General features: G+C 45.7%; 1 protein-coding gene across 2 annotated transcripts in view; it reads left to right on the forward strand.

Annotated features, from left to right (window-relative positions):
• The window catches only part of TRPM7 (transient receptor potential cation channel subfamily M member 7), a 227,669-nt gene that overhangs the window by 180,953 nt on the left and 30,406 nt on the right, over positions 1-16,310 (forward strand). For both annotated transcript variants that reach the window (XM_075345830.1, XM_075345831.1), the window contains one exon: positions 4,272-4,312. In XM_075345830.1, the coding sequence (XP_075201945.1) occupies positions 4,272-4,312 (41 nt within the window). The remainder of the gene's footprint in view (positions 1-4,271; positions 4,313-16,310) is intronic.

The raw sequence follows: 16,310 nt of genomic DNA on the forward strand, positions 1-16,310 counted from the left end.
AAATATTCCTGTCGTGGTGCTCTGCTCAGGGGTTTTCTCCCTGGCCATTTGCCTTGCCCACTTTTCTGTCCTTTCTTCAATCCGGATTGGAAAAGCGTCCTGGGCCTTGCGACACCAGGCTACGGCTCAGCAGGTGTGTCAGGCAGCTACCTGGTCGAGCCTGCACACTTTCACGAAACACTATCAGGTGCATACCTATGCTTCGGCAGATGCCAGCCTAGGTAGGCGAGTCCTTCAGGCGGCAGTTGCCCACCTGTAGGACGGAGCCGTTACGGCTCTATTATGAGGTATTATTTACCCACCCAGGGACTGCTTTTGGACGTCCCAATTGTCTGGGTCTCCCAATAAGGAGCGACAAAGAAGAAGGGAATTTTGTTTACTTACCGTAAATTCCTTTTCTTCTAGCTCCAATTGGGAGACCCAGCACCCGCCCCTGTTTTTGTATACACATGTTGTTCATGTTAAATGGTTTCAGTTCTCCGATATTCCTTCGGATTGAATTTACTTTAAACCAGTTTATAATTTTTTCCTCCTTCGGGCTTTTGCACCAAAACTGATGAGCCCGTGGCAGCACGGGGGGGTGTATAGGCTGAAGGGGAGGGGCTTTACACTTTTAGTGTAATACTTTGTGTGGCCTCCGGAGGCATAGCTATACACCCCAATTGTCTGGGTCTCCCAATTGGAGCTAGAAGAAAAGGAATTTACGGTAAGTAAACAAAATTCCCTTTTCATATAAATATACTAACTATCAGATAGTAGTTTCAAAAAAGAATAACAAGTATTGCAGGTCTGTGTCACCAACAACCTAATTACTGCAGAAAAGGAAAGGTCAAAACTCAGCATACTGACATAACAAGGACTACTGGCCCATGTGTCTACCTCCTGCCTCCGATGCGCGTTTCGTCACCTTCATCGGGGGTTCTTTATTGTAAAATGTTATGTTTTCATTGTAAAAAAAAAATTGTTTTTTTTTTTAAATTGTGTCTGATGGTCCACATTTCTTTTGGTTTTTCTTTCTCTATATTGGGATTGACATAGAATTGTGAGTCTACGTAATAAAATAAGCCTGACAGCTGAATATACTTCACTACATATATACAATATATTACAGATCTGGGGCTATACTCCTATTAATTGGAGCAAAACATTGACAGAATACAGCACACTTTTGGTTGATTACTGTATTTGAGAGGAGTTTCACACTTCGCCGCCTACATGGCACATTATCGGGGCCTCAGATTGTGCCTGTCATGTATTCAACCTTTCCTGTTACAGCAGAGAAGTGATTGCCTGGGCACCTTCACAGGTTCCTGTAAAGACCTCAGCGAACCTTGAATTCACTCTAGTGTATAATTTTACTTTGGAAACTGAACTCGTGGTGGGTCAGTCCAGAATGAAGAATGAGAAAAAGAGGAGGTTCTCATAATTTTATTTTAGCCCTTACCAGCCACCTGCACAGGATTAAGTGACTTTGAAGGGATACTCCATGCCATTAAAAACAGCCTAATATTGACATAACCTCATAAACTATAAAACTCGCATCCATTGTAGTGCTTTCCATTTTCACAGTATCTGCTATTCAGAACTATTCACAGTGACTAAGATGCAGCTGCTGAGAGCTTCATTCTCCCTTCCTCCCTTCTGGCATGCTGTGTCACAGATCAGAGGCAGTGACTTGTTTCTGGCTTCTAATGCAAAATAAGCCCCCCTAATAAAACTTTTACACTGGCTGATAGGCTATTAGAGTCTAAAGGCCCCGTCACACTAAGCAACATCGCTAGCAACATCGCTGCTAACGAACAACTTTTGTGACGTAGCAGCGATGTTGCTAGTGATGTTGCTTAGTGTGACATCCAGCAACAACCTGGCCCCTGCTGTGAGGTCGTTGGTTGTTGCTGAATGTCCTGGGCCATTTTTTAGTTGTTGCTCTCCCGCTGTGAAGCACACATCGCTGTGTGTGACAGCGAGACAGCAACAACTAAATGTGCAGGCAGCAGGAGCCGGCTTCTGCGGAGGCTGGTAACCACAGTAAACATCGGGTAACCAAGAAGCCCTGTCCTTGGTTACCCGATATTTACCTTTGTTACCAGCCTCCGCCGCTCTCACTGTCAGTGCCGGCTCCTGCTCTGTGCACATGTAGCTGCAGGACACATCGGGTTAATTAACCCGATGTGTGCTGTAGCTAGGAGAGCAGGGAGCCAGCGCTAAGCATTGTGCGCTGCTCCCTGCTCTGTGCACATGTAGCTGCAGCACACATCGGGTAATTAACCTGATGTGTGCTGTAACTAGGAGAGCAGGGAGCCAGCGCTCAGTGTGCGCTGCTCTCTGCACGTGTAGCTCCGTGCGCTGGTAACCAAGGTAAATATCGGCTTGGTTACCCGATATTTACCTTAGTTACCAAGCGCAGCATCTTCCACGCGGCGCTGGGGGCTGGTCACTGGTTGCTGGTGAGCTCACCAGCAACTCGTGTAGCGACGCTCCAGCGATCCCTGCCAGGTCAGGTTGCTGGTGGGATCGCTGGAGCGTCGCAGTGTGACATCTCACCAGCAACCTCCTAGCAACTTACCAGCGATCCCTATCGTTGTTGGGATCGCTGGTAAGTTGCCTAGTGTGACTGGACCTTAAAGGTACCGTCACACATAACGAGATCGTTAGCGAGATCGCTGCTGAGTCACGGTTTCTGTGACGCAGTAGCGATCCCGTTAGCGATCTCGTTATGTGTGACATCCTACCAGCGATCAGGTCCTGCTGTGAGGTCGCCGGTCATTGCAGAATGGTCCATGGCATTTTCTTCAAAGGCGATGTCCTGCTGGGCAGAACACATCGCTGTGTTTGACACTCTGTGACAAGGTCACAGTGACTGCTGAGATCGTTATACAGGTCGCTACTGCGACCTGTATCGTTCCTGCATCGCTGGTAAGGTCTGACTGTGTGACATCTCACCTGCGACCTCCCAGCGACTTACCAGCGATCCCTATCAGGTCGCATCGTTTTCGGGATCGCTGGTAAGTCGTGTGTGACTGGGCTTTTAGAGTCTAATGGTAATGACCCATCGTTGTCTACTATTGTTTAATATGGATGGCTTGATCGCCTGAAGGATAGATCAACAAACACTCATACATTGTGCATAAAATAATTTCGTTGAGTGAAAAAATATCTCATTCATCTTTTTGAAGATTGTGTAATGTAAATGTAGCATGTTCACTTGTCCAAGTGTTTTGTTTTGTTTGTGGGTTTGTGCTTTATGTAGGTGACTCTCTCCATGATCTGCATCTGCTTCTTCGCAGCTTGCTTGTGATAGTCACAGCTTCTGTCCACTCTTCTGGACATTTCTCAGATAAGCTGTATAGTTGCAGGCTGTATCCCTCCCATAATCTATTCCCCCTTTAACGGCACTGCTTTCCCGCCATAGTTTTCCACCCCCTGAAACCTGGACCCCTCGTTTCACTCTTGTACTGGTGAGGGAGGGGAATAATTTCTGGGAGGGATTCAGCCTGCAGCTGTACAACTTATCTGTGACTGTCATAGGCTGTGAAGAAAGAGCCATACATCACCAGGCAATGCACAACCAATGGAAGCATTCAGCAGCTGCGTCTGACACCGCTAATAATTCTGAATAGCAGATCCTATGACAATTGTAAACACGACTATGGATGCCAGCCTTTACAGTTTACCAAGTTATATCAATAGGAATACATTTTACTCTCCTAGCAGTACCCCTTAAGTGATCACAGGCAGGAACGCAATTTGGCAGTAAGCAGTGGCTTCATAGGTGCCCCTGGCTTACGTTTACGGACGCCACTCGGGGGTCCCCAAAGCTTAAAATGGATAAGACACAAGGTATTATTATTATTATTATTTATTTTTATAGCGCCATTTATTCCATGGCGCTTTATAAGTGAAAGAGGGTATACGTACAACAATTTACAGTACATAACAGACTGGTATAGTAGGAGAGAGGACCCTGCCCGCGAGGGCTCACAGTCTACAGGGAATGGGTGATGGTACAATAGGTGAGGACAGAGCTGGTTGCGTAGTGGTCTACTGGACTGAGGGCTATTGTAGGTTGTAGGCTTGTTGGAAGAGGTGGGTCTTGAGGTTCCTCTTGAAGCTTTCCAAAGGTATCTTGTTTAATGACTGCAGACAGCGGCCAACACTTCTGTGGTTTTATAAAGCAGAAAGTCTGTAATGTGCATTAAAGGAAATGTGCGTTATTTATTTTGCCACCATGTAATGCTATTATTATTTTTTTTTTTTTTTCTTTTTTTCAGGATTGGTTGCAGACTCCATCATCCTCTGCTGGCAAACCAAAGTAAGGCTTTCCTCTCCAGACACGTGTTTCCTTTTCTCAAAACGTCTCTATTATTTCCTTAGCACAGTGGAGAAAATCTGCAAATAATCTCCACTTTTCCTCGGCCTACAGAATACGGAATTTAGCTCTTCGGTTGCAGCCTTGAACACATTATTGGTTGAGCATTTTCCACAACATCTAAGGCTTATTCACACATTGCAGCTTTGCTCATATTTTCTCTGCCGTTAATGTAATCTGCTCTGGATTCTCCAAAGTGAATGAGATTTCAAAAATCTTATCCAAAATATTCTGTGCAGAAATTAATCTCCATGGTGGATATTTAAATCACTAGCATGTACATTACCTTAGTTGGTTTTCACTTTGCATAGCGTTGGGTAAAATCCACAACAAATTCATTATATAATACATTCTCATGGTTTGATGAGTCTGCAGCAGGTTTTTTTCCATCACATGTGAATGTCCTTTACAGTAAAAGCCTCTAGCTGCACACATTAATCAAATATGAGTTGACCATAACCAGTAAGTATAGTGTCACATGTCGTCTTTTTACGGACACCAATCGCTCTCTCCCACCCTCCGTGACACAATCATGGGGTGGGGATGGGTTTGCTGTGGCTGGCTGGAGACTTCTGCGTTTGCTATGGCAGTAATACCGTGAAGATCAGCCCGTGGCTGGGCTTCATTGGAAGACTTGACTTTGTCTACATACTGCACTACTATAGTGTTGTGCTAAATGGAACAAGCAAAGACTATTGCAGATACAAGTCTCCCAAGTGGACAGTAAAAATAAAGTGTAAAAAAAAAATCAAAAAAATCTGCTTTTATAAATGTAAAAAATAACAATTTGAAGAACCGAACTATTTCCCCATTAAAATAAAAAAAAAACCAAACATACTGTATTTGGTATGGCTGCGACTCTAAAAGCTCAATCTGTGAAAATAGAAAATGAACTAACTCGTATGGTAGAAGTCATAGAGAAAAAAAATGTAATGCCAGAATTGCATTTCTTTATCGTTCCTTTGGGAGACCCAGACCATGAGTGTTTAGCTTCTGCCTCCGGAGGACACACAAAGTACTACACTTAAAAGTGTAGCTCCTCCCTCTGAGCTTATACACTCACTGGTAGCCAGTCCTAGCCAGTTTATTGCTTTGTGTCAGGAGGCATACATCCACACATGCATTCTCATCTGATTTCTTTGACTTTTGGAAAGAGTTTGAAGAAAAGCGGGTCCATGTCTGGACTCCCGGCATGTCCCTTCTCACCCCACTGTGTCGGCGGTGTTGTTAAGGTTGATTTACAAGGCTGCAGCCTTACATTCCGCGCTCCTTCACCATCCCTTCTGGGCTCTGGCTTGAAGTGGGAGCCAGCACGGTCTCCATGCCTGGCAGGAGTCCGGTCTCCATCCACAGCCCCTTGAGGATTCTGTTGGACTGGAGCACTCATCCCCAGGGACATGGCCCTGCGTCTCATCAGCTAAGTACCTGAGACGTTTATGTTGGGGGTCCCGGTTCTTTATTGTAAGGGGAGAGTATGCTGTATGTGATTGTTTTAACTTTTCCAGCGGGTTCTCTAGCTTTTGCCTGAGAACTGCGCCGATGGTGCCTGCTTGTCGGCCTCGCCGCTTAAATTTAGGCCCTGGCTTCGCCGGAGGCCTAGTTTCATTTTCCTGCCCTCGCATGTCACTCATGCAGAGGGACAGGTTCGGCTCCTCCCGGCAGCCGTTCTACACAGGGGAGGGACACTCCCCACTGCTGGGGTGTCCCTCCTTCCCTGCAGGTCTCTATAGCCCTCCAGTTCACGCTCTTTTATAGGAACGCCCTCTTCTCAGGCAGAGTTCACTCTGCTCTGGGACATCCTGCATTCTGCATCTCTGCTGAGGTGCTGCGACTGGGGGACCGGGCTTCGGGATCTGGAGGTCACACAACACCGCGCTCAGCGGTCTGGTAAGCCACAGCCGGTCTCCGGTTGTGGACCTCTATATATTCTCCCTGGGGTTCATTCTCTGCAAAGCCCCCACTCCAGCAGCATGTCTCACACAAGGAGCAAGGCTCCAAAGCTTGATTCTGCATGCACTGCATGTAAGCTCCTGCTGCCTGAGCCGAGCATTTATCCACACTGTGATGGTTGCTCTAACTTGGCGGTGCCACAGCCTGGAGTCTCACCCCCAGTGGTCTCTCAGGCTGCTGCTGCACCTGTGATTGAACCCCCGGCCTGGGTAGAGTCCTTTTCTAGGTCCATATCCCAGTCATTTGCTGAGTCCATGGGGCTTTTGTCCAGGACTTTGATGAATATGCATCAGCCCCCCTCACAGGGTGCCTCTAATACTCTTGACAGAGGACTCCTATCCTCTGACCTCCGTCCATCGGAGCTCACGGAGGATTCATCATCTGATCCCAGACCCCGTCCTTCTAAGAGAAGGCGCAGGGTTTCCTCCCCCTCCCCATCCCACAGCTCTGCCTCAAGAGCTGACTCTCAAGATGAGGAGGATGCCCTCACTGGGGGCTCGGAGGCTATGTATCCCATCGATTTCTCTGAGGGTGACTCAGATCTTAGTGATTTGATTGCTTCTATTAATTCTGTGCTGGATTTCAATCCGCCAGTGTCAGAGGAGCAACTCTTTGGCAGAAAAACATCAGTTTACCTCGCCTAAGAGAGTGAAGAGTGTGTTCTTTAACCACTCCAGTTTTCAGACCGCTGTGACCAAACCCAGGGCCTGCCCTGACAAACACTTTCCAAAGCGTGGTTCTGATGACCGGTTTCCATTTCCACCTGAGGTGGTCAAGGAGTGGTCTCACTCCCCAAAGGTAGACCCTCTGGTGTCTAGGCTATCAGCCCGGACCGTTGTGTCAGTGGCTGATGGCACCTCACTTAAGGATTCCACTGACCGTCAGATTGACCTTCTGGCCAAATCTGTGTATGAAGCTGCGGGGGCCGCGTTTTCCCCGACTTTTGCAGCCCTTTGTGGGCTCTCAAAGCCATCTCTGCTTCTCTAGAGGAGATGCATTCCCTCACCAAGGAATCTATGCCTGAGATGGTTACCTTAACTGCTCAGGCTTCAGCTTTTTCATCCTATGCCATGTCTGCCATGTTAGAGGCTGCTCACCGCACTGCGGTGGCTTCAGCTAATTCTCTTGTTATCCGCAGGATCTTGTGGCTTCGAGAGTGGAAGGCAGATGCTTCTTCCAAGAAGTTTCTTGCTGGGCTCCCTTTTGCTGGTTCATGGCTGTTTGGTGAACAGCTGGATGAAATCATTAAAGAAGCTACTGGCGGGAAGAGTACTTCCATGCCACAAACCAAGACCAGGAAACCCGCCCAGGGTAGGAATCAATCGAGGTTTCGTTCCTTTCGTTCCTCCAACTGGTCATCCTCTAAGCCTTCCGCCTCGTCCGCTAACTCAGCCAAGGATCAGAAATCCAACTGGCGCCCAAAAGCGCGTCCGCAGAAGACCGCAGGAGGTTCTTCCACTAAGGCAGCTTCCTCATGACTCTCGGCCCGCTCCAGCCACGTCCTTAGTCGGTGGCAGGCTCTCCCACTTTGGCGACGCTTGGTTAAAGCAAGTCTCTGATCAGTGGGTGAGAGACATCATATCTCACGGCTACAGGATAGAATTCTCTTCCAGCCCTCCAAACAGACTTTTTCTCTCAACTCCCCCCTGCTCCAAGGCCGCCGCCTTCTCGCAGGCCGTGGCGTCCTTGCAGGCAAACGGAGTGATTGTCCCAGTTCCCGCTCAGGAACGGTTCAGAGGTTTTTACTCAAATCTCTTCCTAGTTCCAAAAAAGGACTGTACCTTCCGGTCCATCCTGGATCTCAAGCTTCTCAACAAGCATGTCCGGGTGCGGCATTTTCGCATGGAGTCTCTGCGATCAGTCATTGCCTCTATGACCCAAGTTCCTGGCGTCCATCGACATCAGAGATGCCTATCTACATGTGCCAATCGCAGTGTCACATCAGCGTTGTTTACGTTTTGCGATAGGAGAGGATCATTTCCAACTCGTGGCTCTCCCCTTCGGGTTAGCCACGGCCCCTCGGGTATTCACCAAGGTCATGGCGGCAGTGATTGCGGTCCTGCACCTCCAGGGGTTAGCAGTGCTTCCTTATCTGGACGAACTTCTGGTCAAGGGTACATCCAGCGCAGACTGTCAGCGGAGTGTTTCGCTCACTCTCGCCACCCTAACCCAATTCGGGTGGATTGTCAATCTTCCCAAATCCACTCTGACTCCGACTCAGAGTCTCACGTACCTAGGGATGCAGTTCGAGACTTTGCCGGTGTCAAGGTCAGAATGACGATGATGATGAGACTCAAAGGATCTCTCGATATCCGGCTGCTGTTTCTAATTAAAAATGTCATGTGTGCACACGAGAATAAATAACTGCACAGCAAGTCAGTTATATCTATCTCCATGACTGGCTCTTAACCAAGTGTGTTTTTTATTGTTTGAAAGAAACTCTAGACCAAACAGGGGGTGTAAACAAAAGTTTTAGTACAATCAAGTATCGCAGGGCTTCATGACGTAGAGAGATCTACACATCCCCCTCGGATTGGTCAGTCCAGGCTTCAGGAATTTCCTTTGTCCATCTGTCTTGGGTGTAGAACAGGAAATAGCAGCCATCTTCAAGCTATATATATATATATATAATATCTATATATATCTATATATATCTATATATATCTATATATATATCTATATCTATATATATATATATATATATATATATATATATCTATATCTATATATATATATATATCCTAGTATATGCTGAGTCTAAGGAAAATACATTGAATATGCAATATACATATATACATGTTAGTAAGAAGCAAAAGCATTCACAAATATGTGTGTTAGTTCACATCTACTGAACTATATAACTGAGTCTATGAAATGGCTGAATTAAGTATTTTTGGATACTCAATTCTTTATCCTCAACAGTCCCCCCTAAAGACTTATTTCTGCCATTTCTAAATTCTAAGGGTACTGTGTTCCCTTAGGAAGAGAGGTAGAAAGATCTGTTGAAAAACCTGCCTAACTGAACGTTGAAACATGGGCGGAAAGGGGAAAGGGGTTTTCTTCACCGGTTTGAGACCAAGGACTCCTAGGCGAGTCCTCACCCTTTGTAGTTGGACTTTCCCATGTCTCAAGGTTCTCTAAGTCCTCTCTTCTAACTGTTCTGGCAATGCTGGTCTAAGACTATACAGGGTTTTCTGAAAAGGATAAGTATGAGCAGAACGCTCAGTGCAGCTCTGGTTGATTAACCCTTCTACAATGCGAGGTGTGGATCCATAGATGTTTCTGTGGTTGGATCAGCTCCTCTAGTGTTGACTCATGGCTCTTTCTCGCTTGTCCTTTAGGATCAATCAGTCTCCTGACTGGAGACCATATGCTAATAGCTCTGATTTAAGATCTGGAATTGGAAGATACACCTGATTATCACACTATTCAGTCAATTATATAAAAATATACATGTCTGTGCTAAACCAAAAACATCGTACATAAAGACCTGCTTATTGCAAAAAGAAAACAAAACATATACATTTTATACACGATTTACTAGTTTCCACTTTTCTATAAAATATACACTGTTTGTAAACACATTTTTCTTTACATACCACCTTCATGTGCTTCTCAACAATAATGTCGTTTTCTGCACTGAAATGCCTCTGACCAAACCTGGAGAGAAATTTACACAACACGCACAGACTTGCATACAACGTGCTCATAATATACATCTATAATCAGTTTGCAGTCTCTAAGAATGGGTAGAGTAGGTGCAGGGTGTTTCTACGGACTCTTTACAGTTTTTTCTCACTTCGTTCTAGGAACTTGTCTTACAAGACTGGGTGAGTCAACCCACCTGGGTACTGAACCCTGGCGTCACCAAAGCACACACTGACAATTGTCTTTCACAGATGTTACCTGGGCCATCATTAAGAAGAGCTCTCATGGCAGAGAAAGCTTACCACCCTTTGTCCACAGACCTTCCTCAGTCAGCTGGCTCCCTGCATGTCACACTCCATTCCTTGTTGTATCGCTTGTTCCTGTAGGGATTTAAGAACACAAGGAGTGACAGAAGTCACTGACGTGACCGTTGTCACCAAGGCATGGTCGGTATTGGTGAAAGACTCTCAACTCTAGGCCCGTTCACTGCTTCTTGGTCAGCTGCACCTGTGCGAGGATCTCCATCCGAATCCATCAGCTCAGATCTAGACTTTCTTTTCGGCATACCTAATTCATTTGACAACAGGAAAAAATCTACAACCTACATACACCTCTAAAGACTCTTACCCACTCCTGTTCTACCCATCAAGAGAGGCATTAATGCATCACTGTCTCCTGTATCAATAGGATTGGAGGGAGTGATCGAATTTAGACTACCTCATGTGGTGTAAACAGCAGCATATCCAGTGCAGATTCGAGCACCATCTGGTTTCATCTATAAAAACAAAAACTAAAAAATATACATTAGATCATTCTTATAACTTCATCTCTGATCATAATACAGTTAGTGGTCATCTATACTTCACATGACTGAGAATATTAAATAAATAAACAAACAAACAAATAAACATATAAGACAAGACTTTCCTATTTCAGTTAACAGATATACCTCATAGTAATCTAATAAACATAGCCTGTGGGAAAAAGGTCAGCTTCAAAACCTATCTAATATGCCTACTGCACCCTCGAAGAAACTGGAGAATATAATTAATACCTTATTCCCCCCTTGTTTAATTGTTTATTTACCAATATGGCAAAATTCAGCATTTTTATACTGGTATTCCCTAAAAGAAAAGATAAAACAGCAGGTAATAAATTAGCCACATACTAAAACCTAAAATGAACAAACACTGAAAATAACGTATATCTCACAACAATATACATTACTGGGAAATTTTAAAACCTTACAATAAACACTGTATCCATAAAGAAAAGAAAAACCTTTCATAGTAGAAACAACTGAGACATGATTAAATGACAGCTGTGACTGGGCGACTAACCTGCAAAAATATATGAATTGTTTAGAAATAATCATAAAAACAGAAAAGGTGATAGTCACAAAATAAAAATATATTGTTCAAATAAATCGCCATTAAACACAAAACAAAACAAATTATATCGCACATCCCATGAAATCTAATATTCCCTATTCCGGTATAAGCAGTAAAACTAAAAATGGGAAATCCTGAACTCTAAGGGTTAAACCAAACTTACGTCACTATTGGGGAAAGACACATTCCATTCTTATCTGACTTTATCAATTCAGTAAAAAATTTCACTTACTTATCTTTGACTTACATGTATTGGATAGCTGAGTAAACAAATATACTATTTATACTTATTCAAATGTGTTAGTCATATATACCACAGAACACCTCCCACCGGGGATGGGTGGAGAGTCTTAGACAAAGAGCCATTGCGAGGGGTGTGGCTTATGAGGTGTACTGCCATCAGTGGGTGTAGCAAGACGGCTGCCACAGGAAGTTCCAGGCACCTGACTTCCGGGTGTAGCATCCATGTTGTGACTCCCTGGGTGTACGGGGAGTGGCTGGAACTACGTAGTAAACCAGGGATACTTTTAGTGCCTGTAAATTTGCATTCCAGCATAGAAAGGAGAGATTTGATTAGCACCAGATATAATGACTTCTAAAGGAGAACAATGAGGCACCGCTAGAGAAAAACATTTAGTGATTCTACAAACAGCAACACACAGTGAATAGGGTCTTTGTCCTCCAGTATACTCTCACTGGAGATTAATCTGAACTTCAATACATGGGTTTCAGCCTGTCATCTAGTGGTAGTTCAACGATTTTACACAACTTTTTGCAATTTGTTATATTTTTTCCGTTTTTTTTTTTTTTTTTGTAACTAGGGTGACAGCGTTCTCAGCTTTTACTAAAAACAACATATTTATCTTTTGAACAGAGTATACAGTGCTTAATTGGACCGGCCGGCTCCAACCGGAATTCTTTCCCGCCTCGTTATGAAGACCTACCCCCTCATAACAGTGGCTCACGTTTAATACGCAGGGGAATACGCTAATTCCGACACTTTTACCTTAACTAAAGTGAGTTCCTTTCCCGCCTCGTCTGCCACGCAGACAGTGACATGCGCCTGAACCGCAGGGGAATACGCTAAATCCACTTTAAGTTAACAGAACCCTTCCCGCCTCGTCCATTATCTATCCAATATTCAATATTTAATATTCAACATTTAATATCCAATATCTAACAAACAGTGGCTGTGTTATCCGCAACACAGGGGAATCGCTAGTTCTCATACTTCTGTTCAAAAACAAACAATTTAAAAAGACTGAAAAACGCATTAATTTCTCTCTAACCCAAACCAAAATAACACTTGTCAAAGGCTGCAGCCATCTCCTGTATATTACCCAACTGACCCCTCCTTTCTCTTCACTGCAAAGAGCTGCGCTGTTTTAACCCCCGGTGTCCGCCTCTTCAGTCCTCCACCCCCCTTGCTTCTCAGCTAAAAGACAGCAGGGACATAGCTATGCAATTTGATCTCCGCTCTGTCTCAAGCAGCTGGTGGACATATGGCCCCCACCTTTTTGCTTCCTCTGAGTGTAAGAATGTAAAAATGTAGCTGCTTCTGTGGGCTTCTGCTCCCCCCCCTCTCGCATTCTTTGTTCTCAATAGAAAGACTGTCATGGATATCCCTGGGCATTACCAGACCCCCGCAGTCTGCCTCTTCGCTCTCAGTGAAGAAGAAAAGAAAAAACTGCAGGCAGTGGGTGATTACCTTCCCCCCCTGCTTTTTCACAGAACAAAGACAGCAGCTCCTTAGCCTCCGTTTCCTCTCCCTCCATGAACAATAACAGACAATTAACTCTCCGAGAACCAAACAGAGAAATCACAAGCTTGATTAACCATACACCTATATACAAATCAACAGCTTACTCAAAAAGCCCCCCATTTCTACCTTACTTACAGCGAGAAATACAGACAGCCGGATACTTTAAAACCTACACCTAGCCCCTATGGGGACTGGGTCCGTTTCTTGCCCACCGGCGAGTGACAGTCACACCGTTAGGTCTCCGGTGCACTACCATTCTCCGGACTAGTGACCACCCCCTTTCGCCAGGTGTCTCTCGATCCACAGATAAAACAGCACACACAATGTATATGATGCTTACCGCGGAAACGAAAGGGTGATCAAATCCTTGATATCGAGCAACACCTGGATACTTGTGGAGTAGCCCCAGATGTCCGGAAAGTGGAAGCTCTGACTCAGCCATCTCGGTGGTCCCATCTGGGGTGCCAACTGTCAAGGTCAGAATGACGATGATGATGAGACTCAAAGGATCTCTCGATATCCGGCTGCTTTTTCTAATTAAAAATGTCATGTGTGCACACGAGAATAAATAACTGCACAGCAAGTCAGTTATATCTATCTCCATGACTGGCTCTTAACCAAGTGTGTTTTTTATTGTTTGAAAGAAACTCTAGACCAAACAGTAAGGGGGTGTAAACAAAAGCTTTAGTCCAATCAAGTATCGCAGGGCAGGGCTTCATGACGTAGAGAGATCTACACATCCCCCTTGGATTGGTCAGTCCAGGCTTCAGGAATTTCCTTTGTCCATCTGTCTTGGGTGTAGAACAGGAAATAGCAGCCATCTTCAAGCTATATATATATTTATATATATATATATATATATAGATGGATAGATAGAGATAGATAGAGAGAGATAGATAGAGAGAGATAGATAGAGAGAGATAGATAGAGAGAGATAGATAGAGAGAGATAGATAGAGAGAGATAGATAGAGAGAGATAGATAGAGAGAGATAGATAGAGAGAGATAGATAGAGAGAGATAGATAGAGAGATAGATAGATAGATAGATAGAGAGAGATAGATAGAGATAGATAGATAGAGAGAGATAGATAGATATATATATAGATATATATAGATATATATATAGATATATATATATATCTCTATCTATCCTAGTATATACTGAGTCTAAGGAAAATACATTGAATATGCAATATACATATATACATGTTAGTAAGAAACAAAAGCATTCACAAATATGTGTGTTAGTTCACATCTACTGAACTATATAACTGAGTCTATGAAATGGCTGAATTAAGTATTTTTGGATACTCAATTCTTTATCCTCAACACCGGCACTTGTGAAGTTGCCCTTAGACAAACAGCTGTCACTCCGGTTGGCGGTGCGCTCTCTCCTGAGGCCCCGCCGTTATACCCTCAGGCGTCTGATGCAGGTGCTGGGTCAAATGGTGGCCTCCATGGAGGCGGTTCCCTTTGCCCAGTTCCATCTGCGTCCTCTGCAGCTGGACATTCTCCGCTGTTGGGACAAGTGGCCTTCCTCCTTACAGAGGTTAGTGGCTCTGTCGCCACGGACCAGGAGCTCTCTTCAGTCTTGGCTTCGACCCCTCTCCCTGTCCCAAGGGCGCTCCTTCCTGACTCCGTCCTGGGTGATTCTCACCACGGATGCCAGCCTATCCGGCTGGGGAGCGGTTCATCTCCACCACAGAGCACAGGGCACTTGGACTCCGTCCGAGTCAGCCCTTACAATCAATGTGCTGGAAACCAGAGCTGTGCTTCTAGCTCTTCTAGCTTTTCACCACCTGTTGGCGGGCAGGCACATTCGAGTCCAGTCAGACAACGCGACAGCGGTTGCCTACATCAATCACCAAGGCGGGACACGCAGCCGCCTGGCAATGTTGGAGGTCCAACGCATTCTTCAATGGGAGGAGGACTCCAAGTCCACCATATCCGCAGTCCACATCCCTAGCGTAGAAAACTGGGAGGCAGATTATCTGTCGTCAATCCGTGGACTGTGGCGAGTGGTCCCTGCACCCGGCAGTGTTTCAGTCAATCTGCCGCAAGTGGGGCACTCTGGACGTGGACCTAATGGCATCCCGTCACAACAACAATGTTCCGGTTTACGTTGCTCGCTCCCACGATCCTCAGGACTTCGCCGCGGACGCTCTGGTTCAAGACTGGTCCTAGTTTCGTCTGTCCTACGTGTTTCCCCCTCTAGCGCTCTTGCCCAGAGTCCTGCACAAGATCAGAATGGAGGGCCGTCGAGTCATCCTCATTGCACCGGACTGGCCCAGGCGAGCTTGGTATCCGGACCTGCTCCAACTGTCCGTGGAGATGCCGTGGCATCTTCCGGACCGTCCAGACCTGCTCTTGCAAGGTCCGTTTTTCCGCCCGAATTCTGCGGCACTCAAATTGACGGCGTGGCTCTTGAGTCCTGGATTTTGACGGCTTCTGGTATTCCTCCTGAAGTCATCTCCACTATGACTCGGGCCCGTAAGTCTTCCTCCGTCAAGATCTATCACAGGACTTGGAAAATTTTCCTGTCCTGGTGTCGCTCTTCCGGCCATTCTCCTTGGCCATTCTCGTTGCCGACCCTTCTGTCTTTTCTTTATCGTTCCTATGGGAGACCCAGACATTGGGTGTATAGCTTCTGCCTCCGGAGGACACACAAAGTACTACACTCAAAAGTGTAGCTCCTCCCTCTGAGCTTATACACCCCCTGGAGAACCAGATCTAGCCAGTTTATCGCTTTGTGTTCAGGAGGCATACATCCACACATGCATTCTCATCTGATTTTTCATTTTTGGAAAGAGTTTGAAGAAAAGCGGGTCCAAGCCTGGACCCCCGGCATGTCCCTTCTCACCCCACTGTGTCGGCGGTGTTGTTAAGGTTGATTCCAAGGCTGGAGCCTTACATGCCATGATCCTTCACCATCCCTCCTGGGCTCTGGCTTGAAGTGGGAGCCAGCACGGTTCTCCATGCTTGGCAGGAGACCGGTCTCCATCCGCAGCCCTTCAGGATCCTGCTGGACCGGAGCACTCGCCCCCAGGGACTTGGAACCCTGCGTCTCAGCAAGCTAAGTACCTGAGACGTTTATATATATGGGGGTCCCTTGTACTTTATTGTTGTGGGAGAGTGTACTGAGTTTTTTGTGACATTTCCGGCGGGTTCTCTGGCTGTCGCCTGAGAACCG

Source organism: Anomaloglossus baeobatrachus, chromosome 4, assembly GCF_048569485.1.
Source record: "Anomaloglossus baeobatrachus isolate aAnoBae1 chromosome 4, aAnoBae1.hap1, whole genome shotgun sequence".
NCBI lineage: Eukaryota > Metazoa > Chordata > Amphibia > Anura > Aromobatidae > Anomaloglossus > Anomaloglossus baeobatrachus.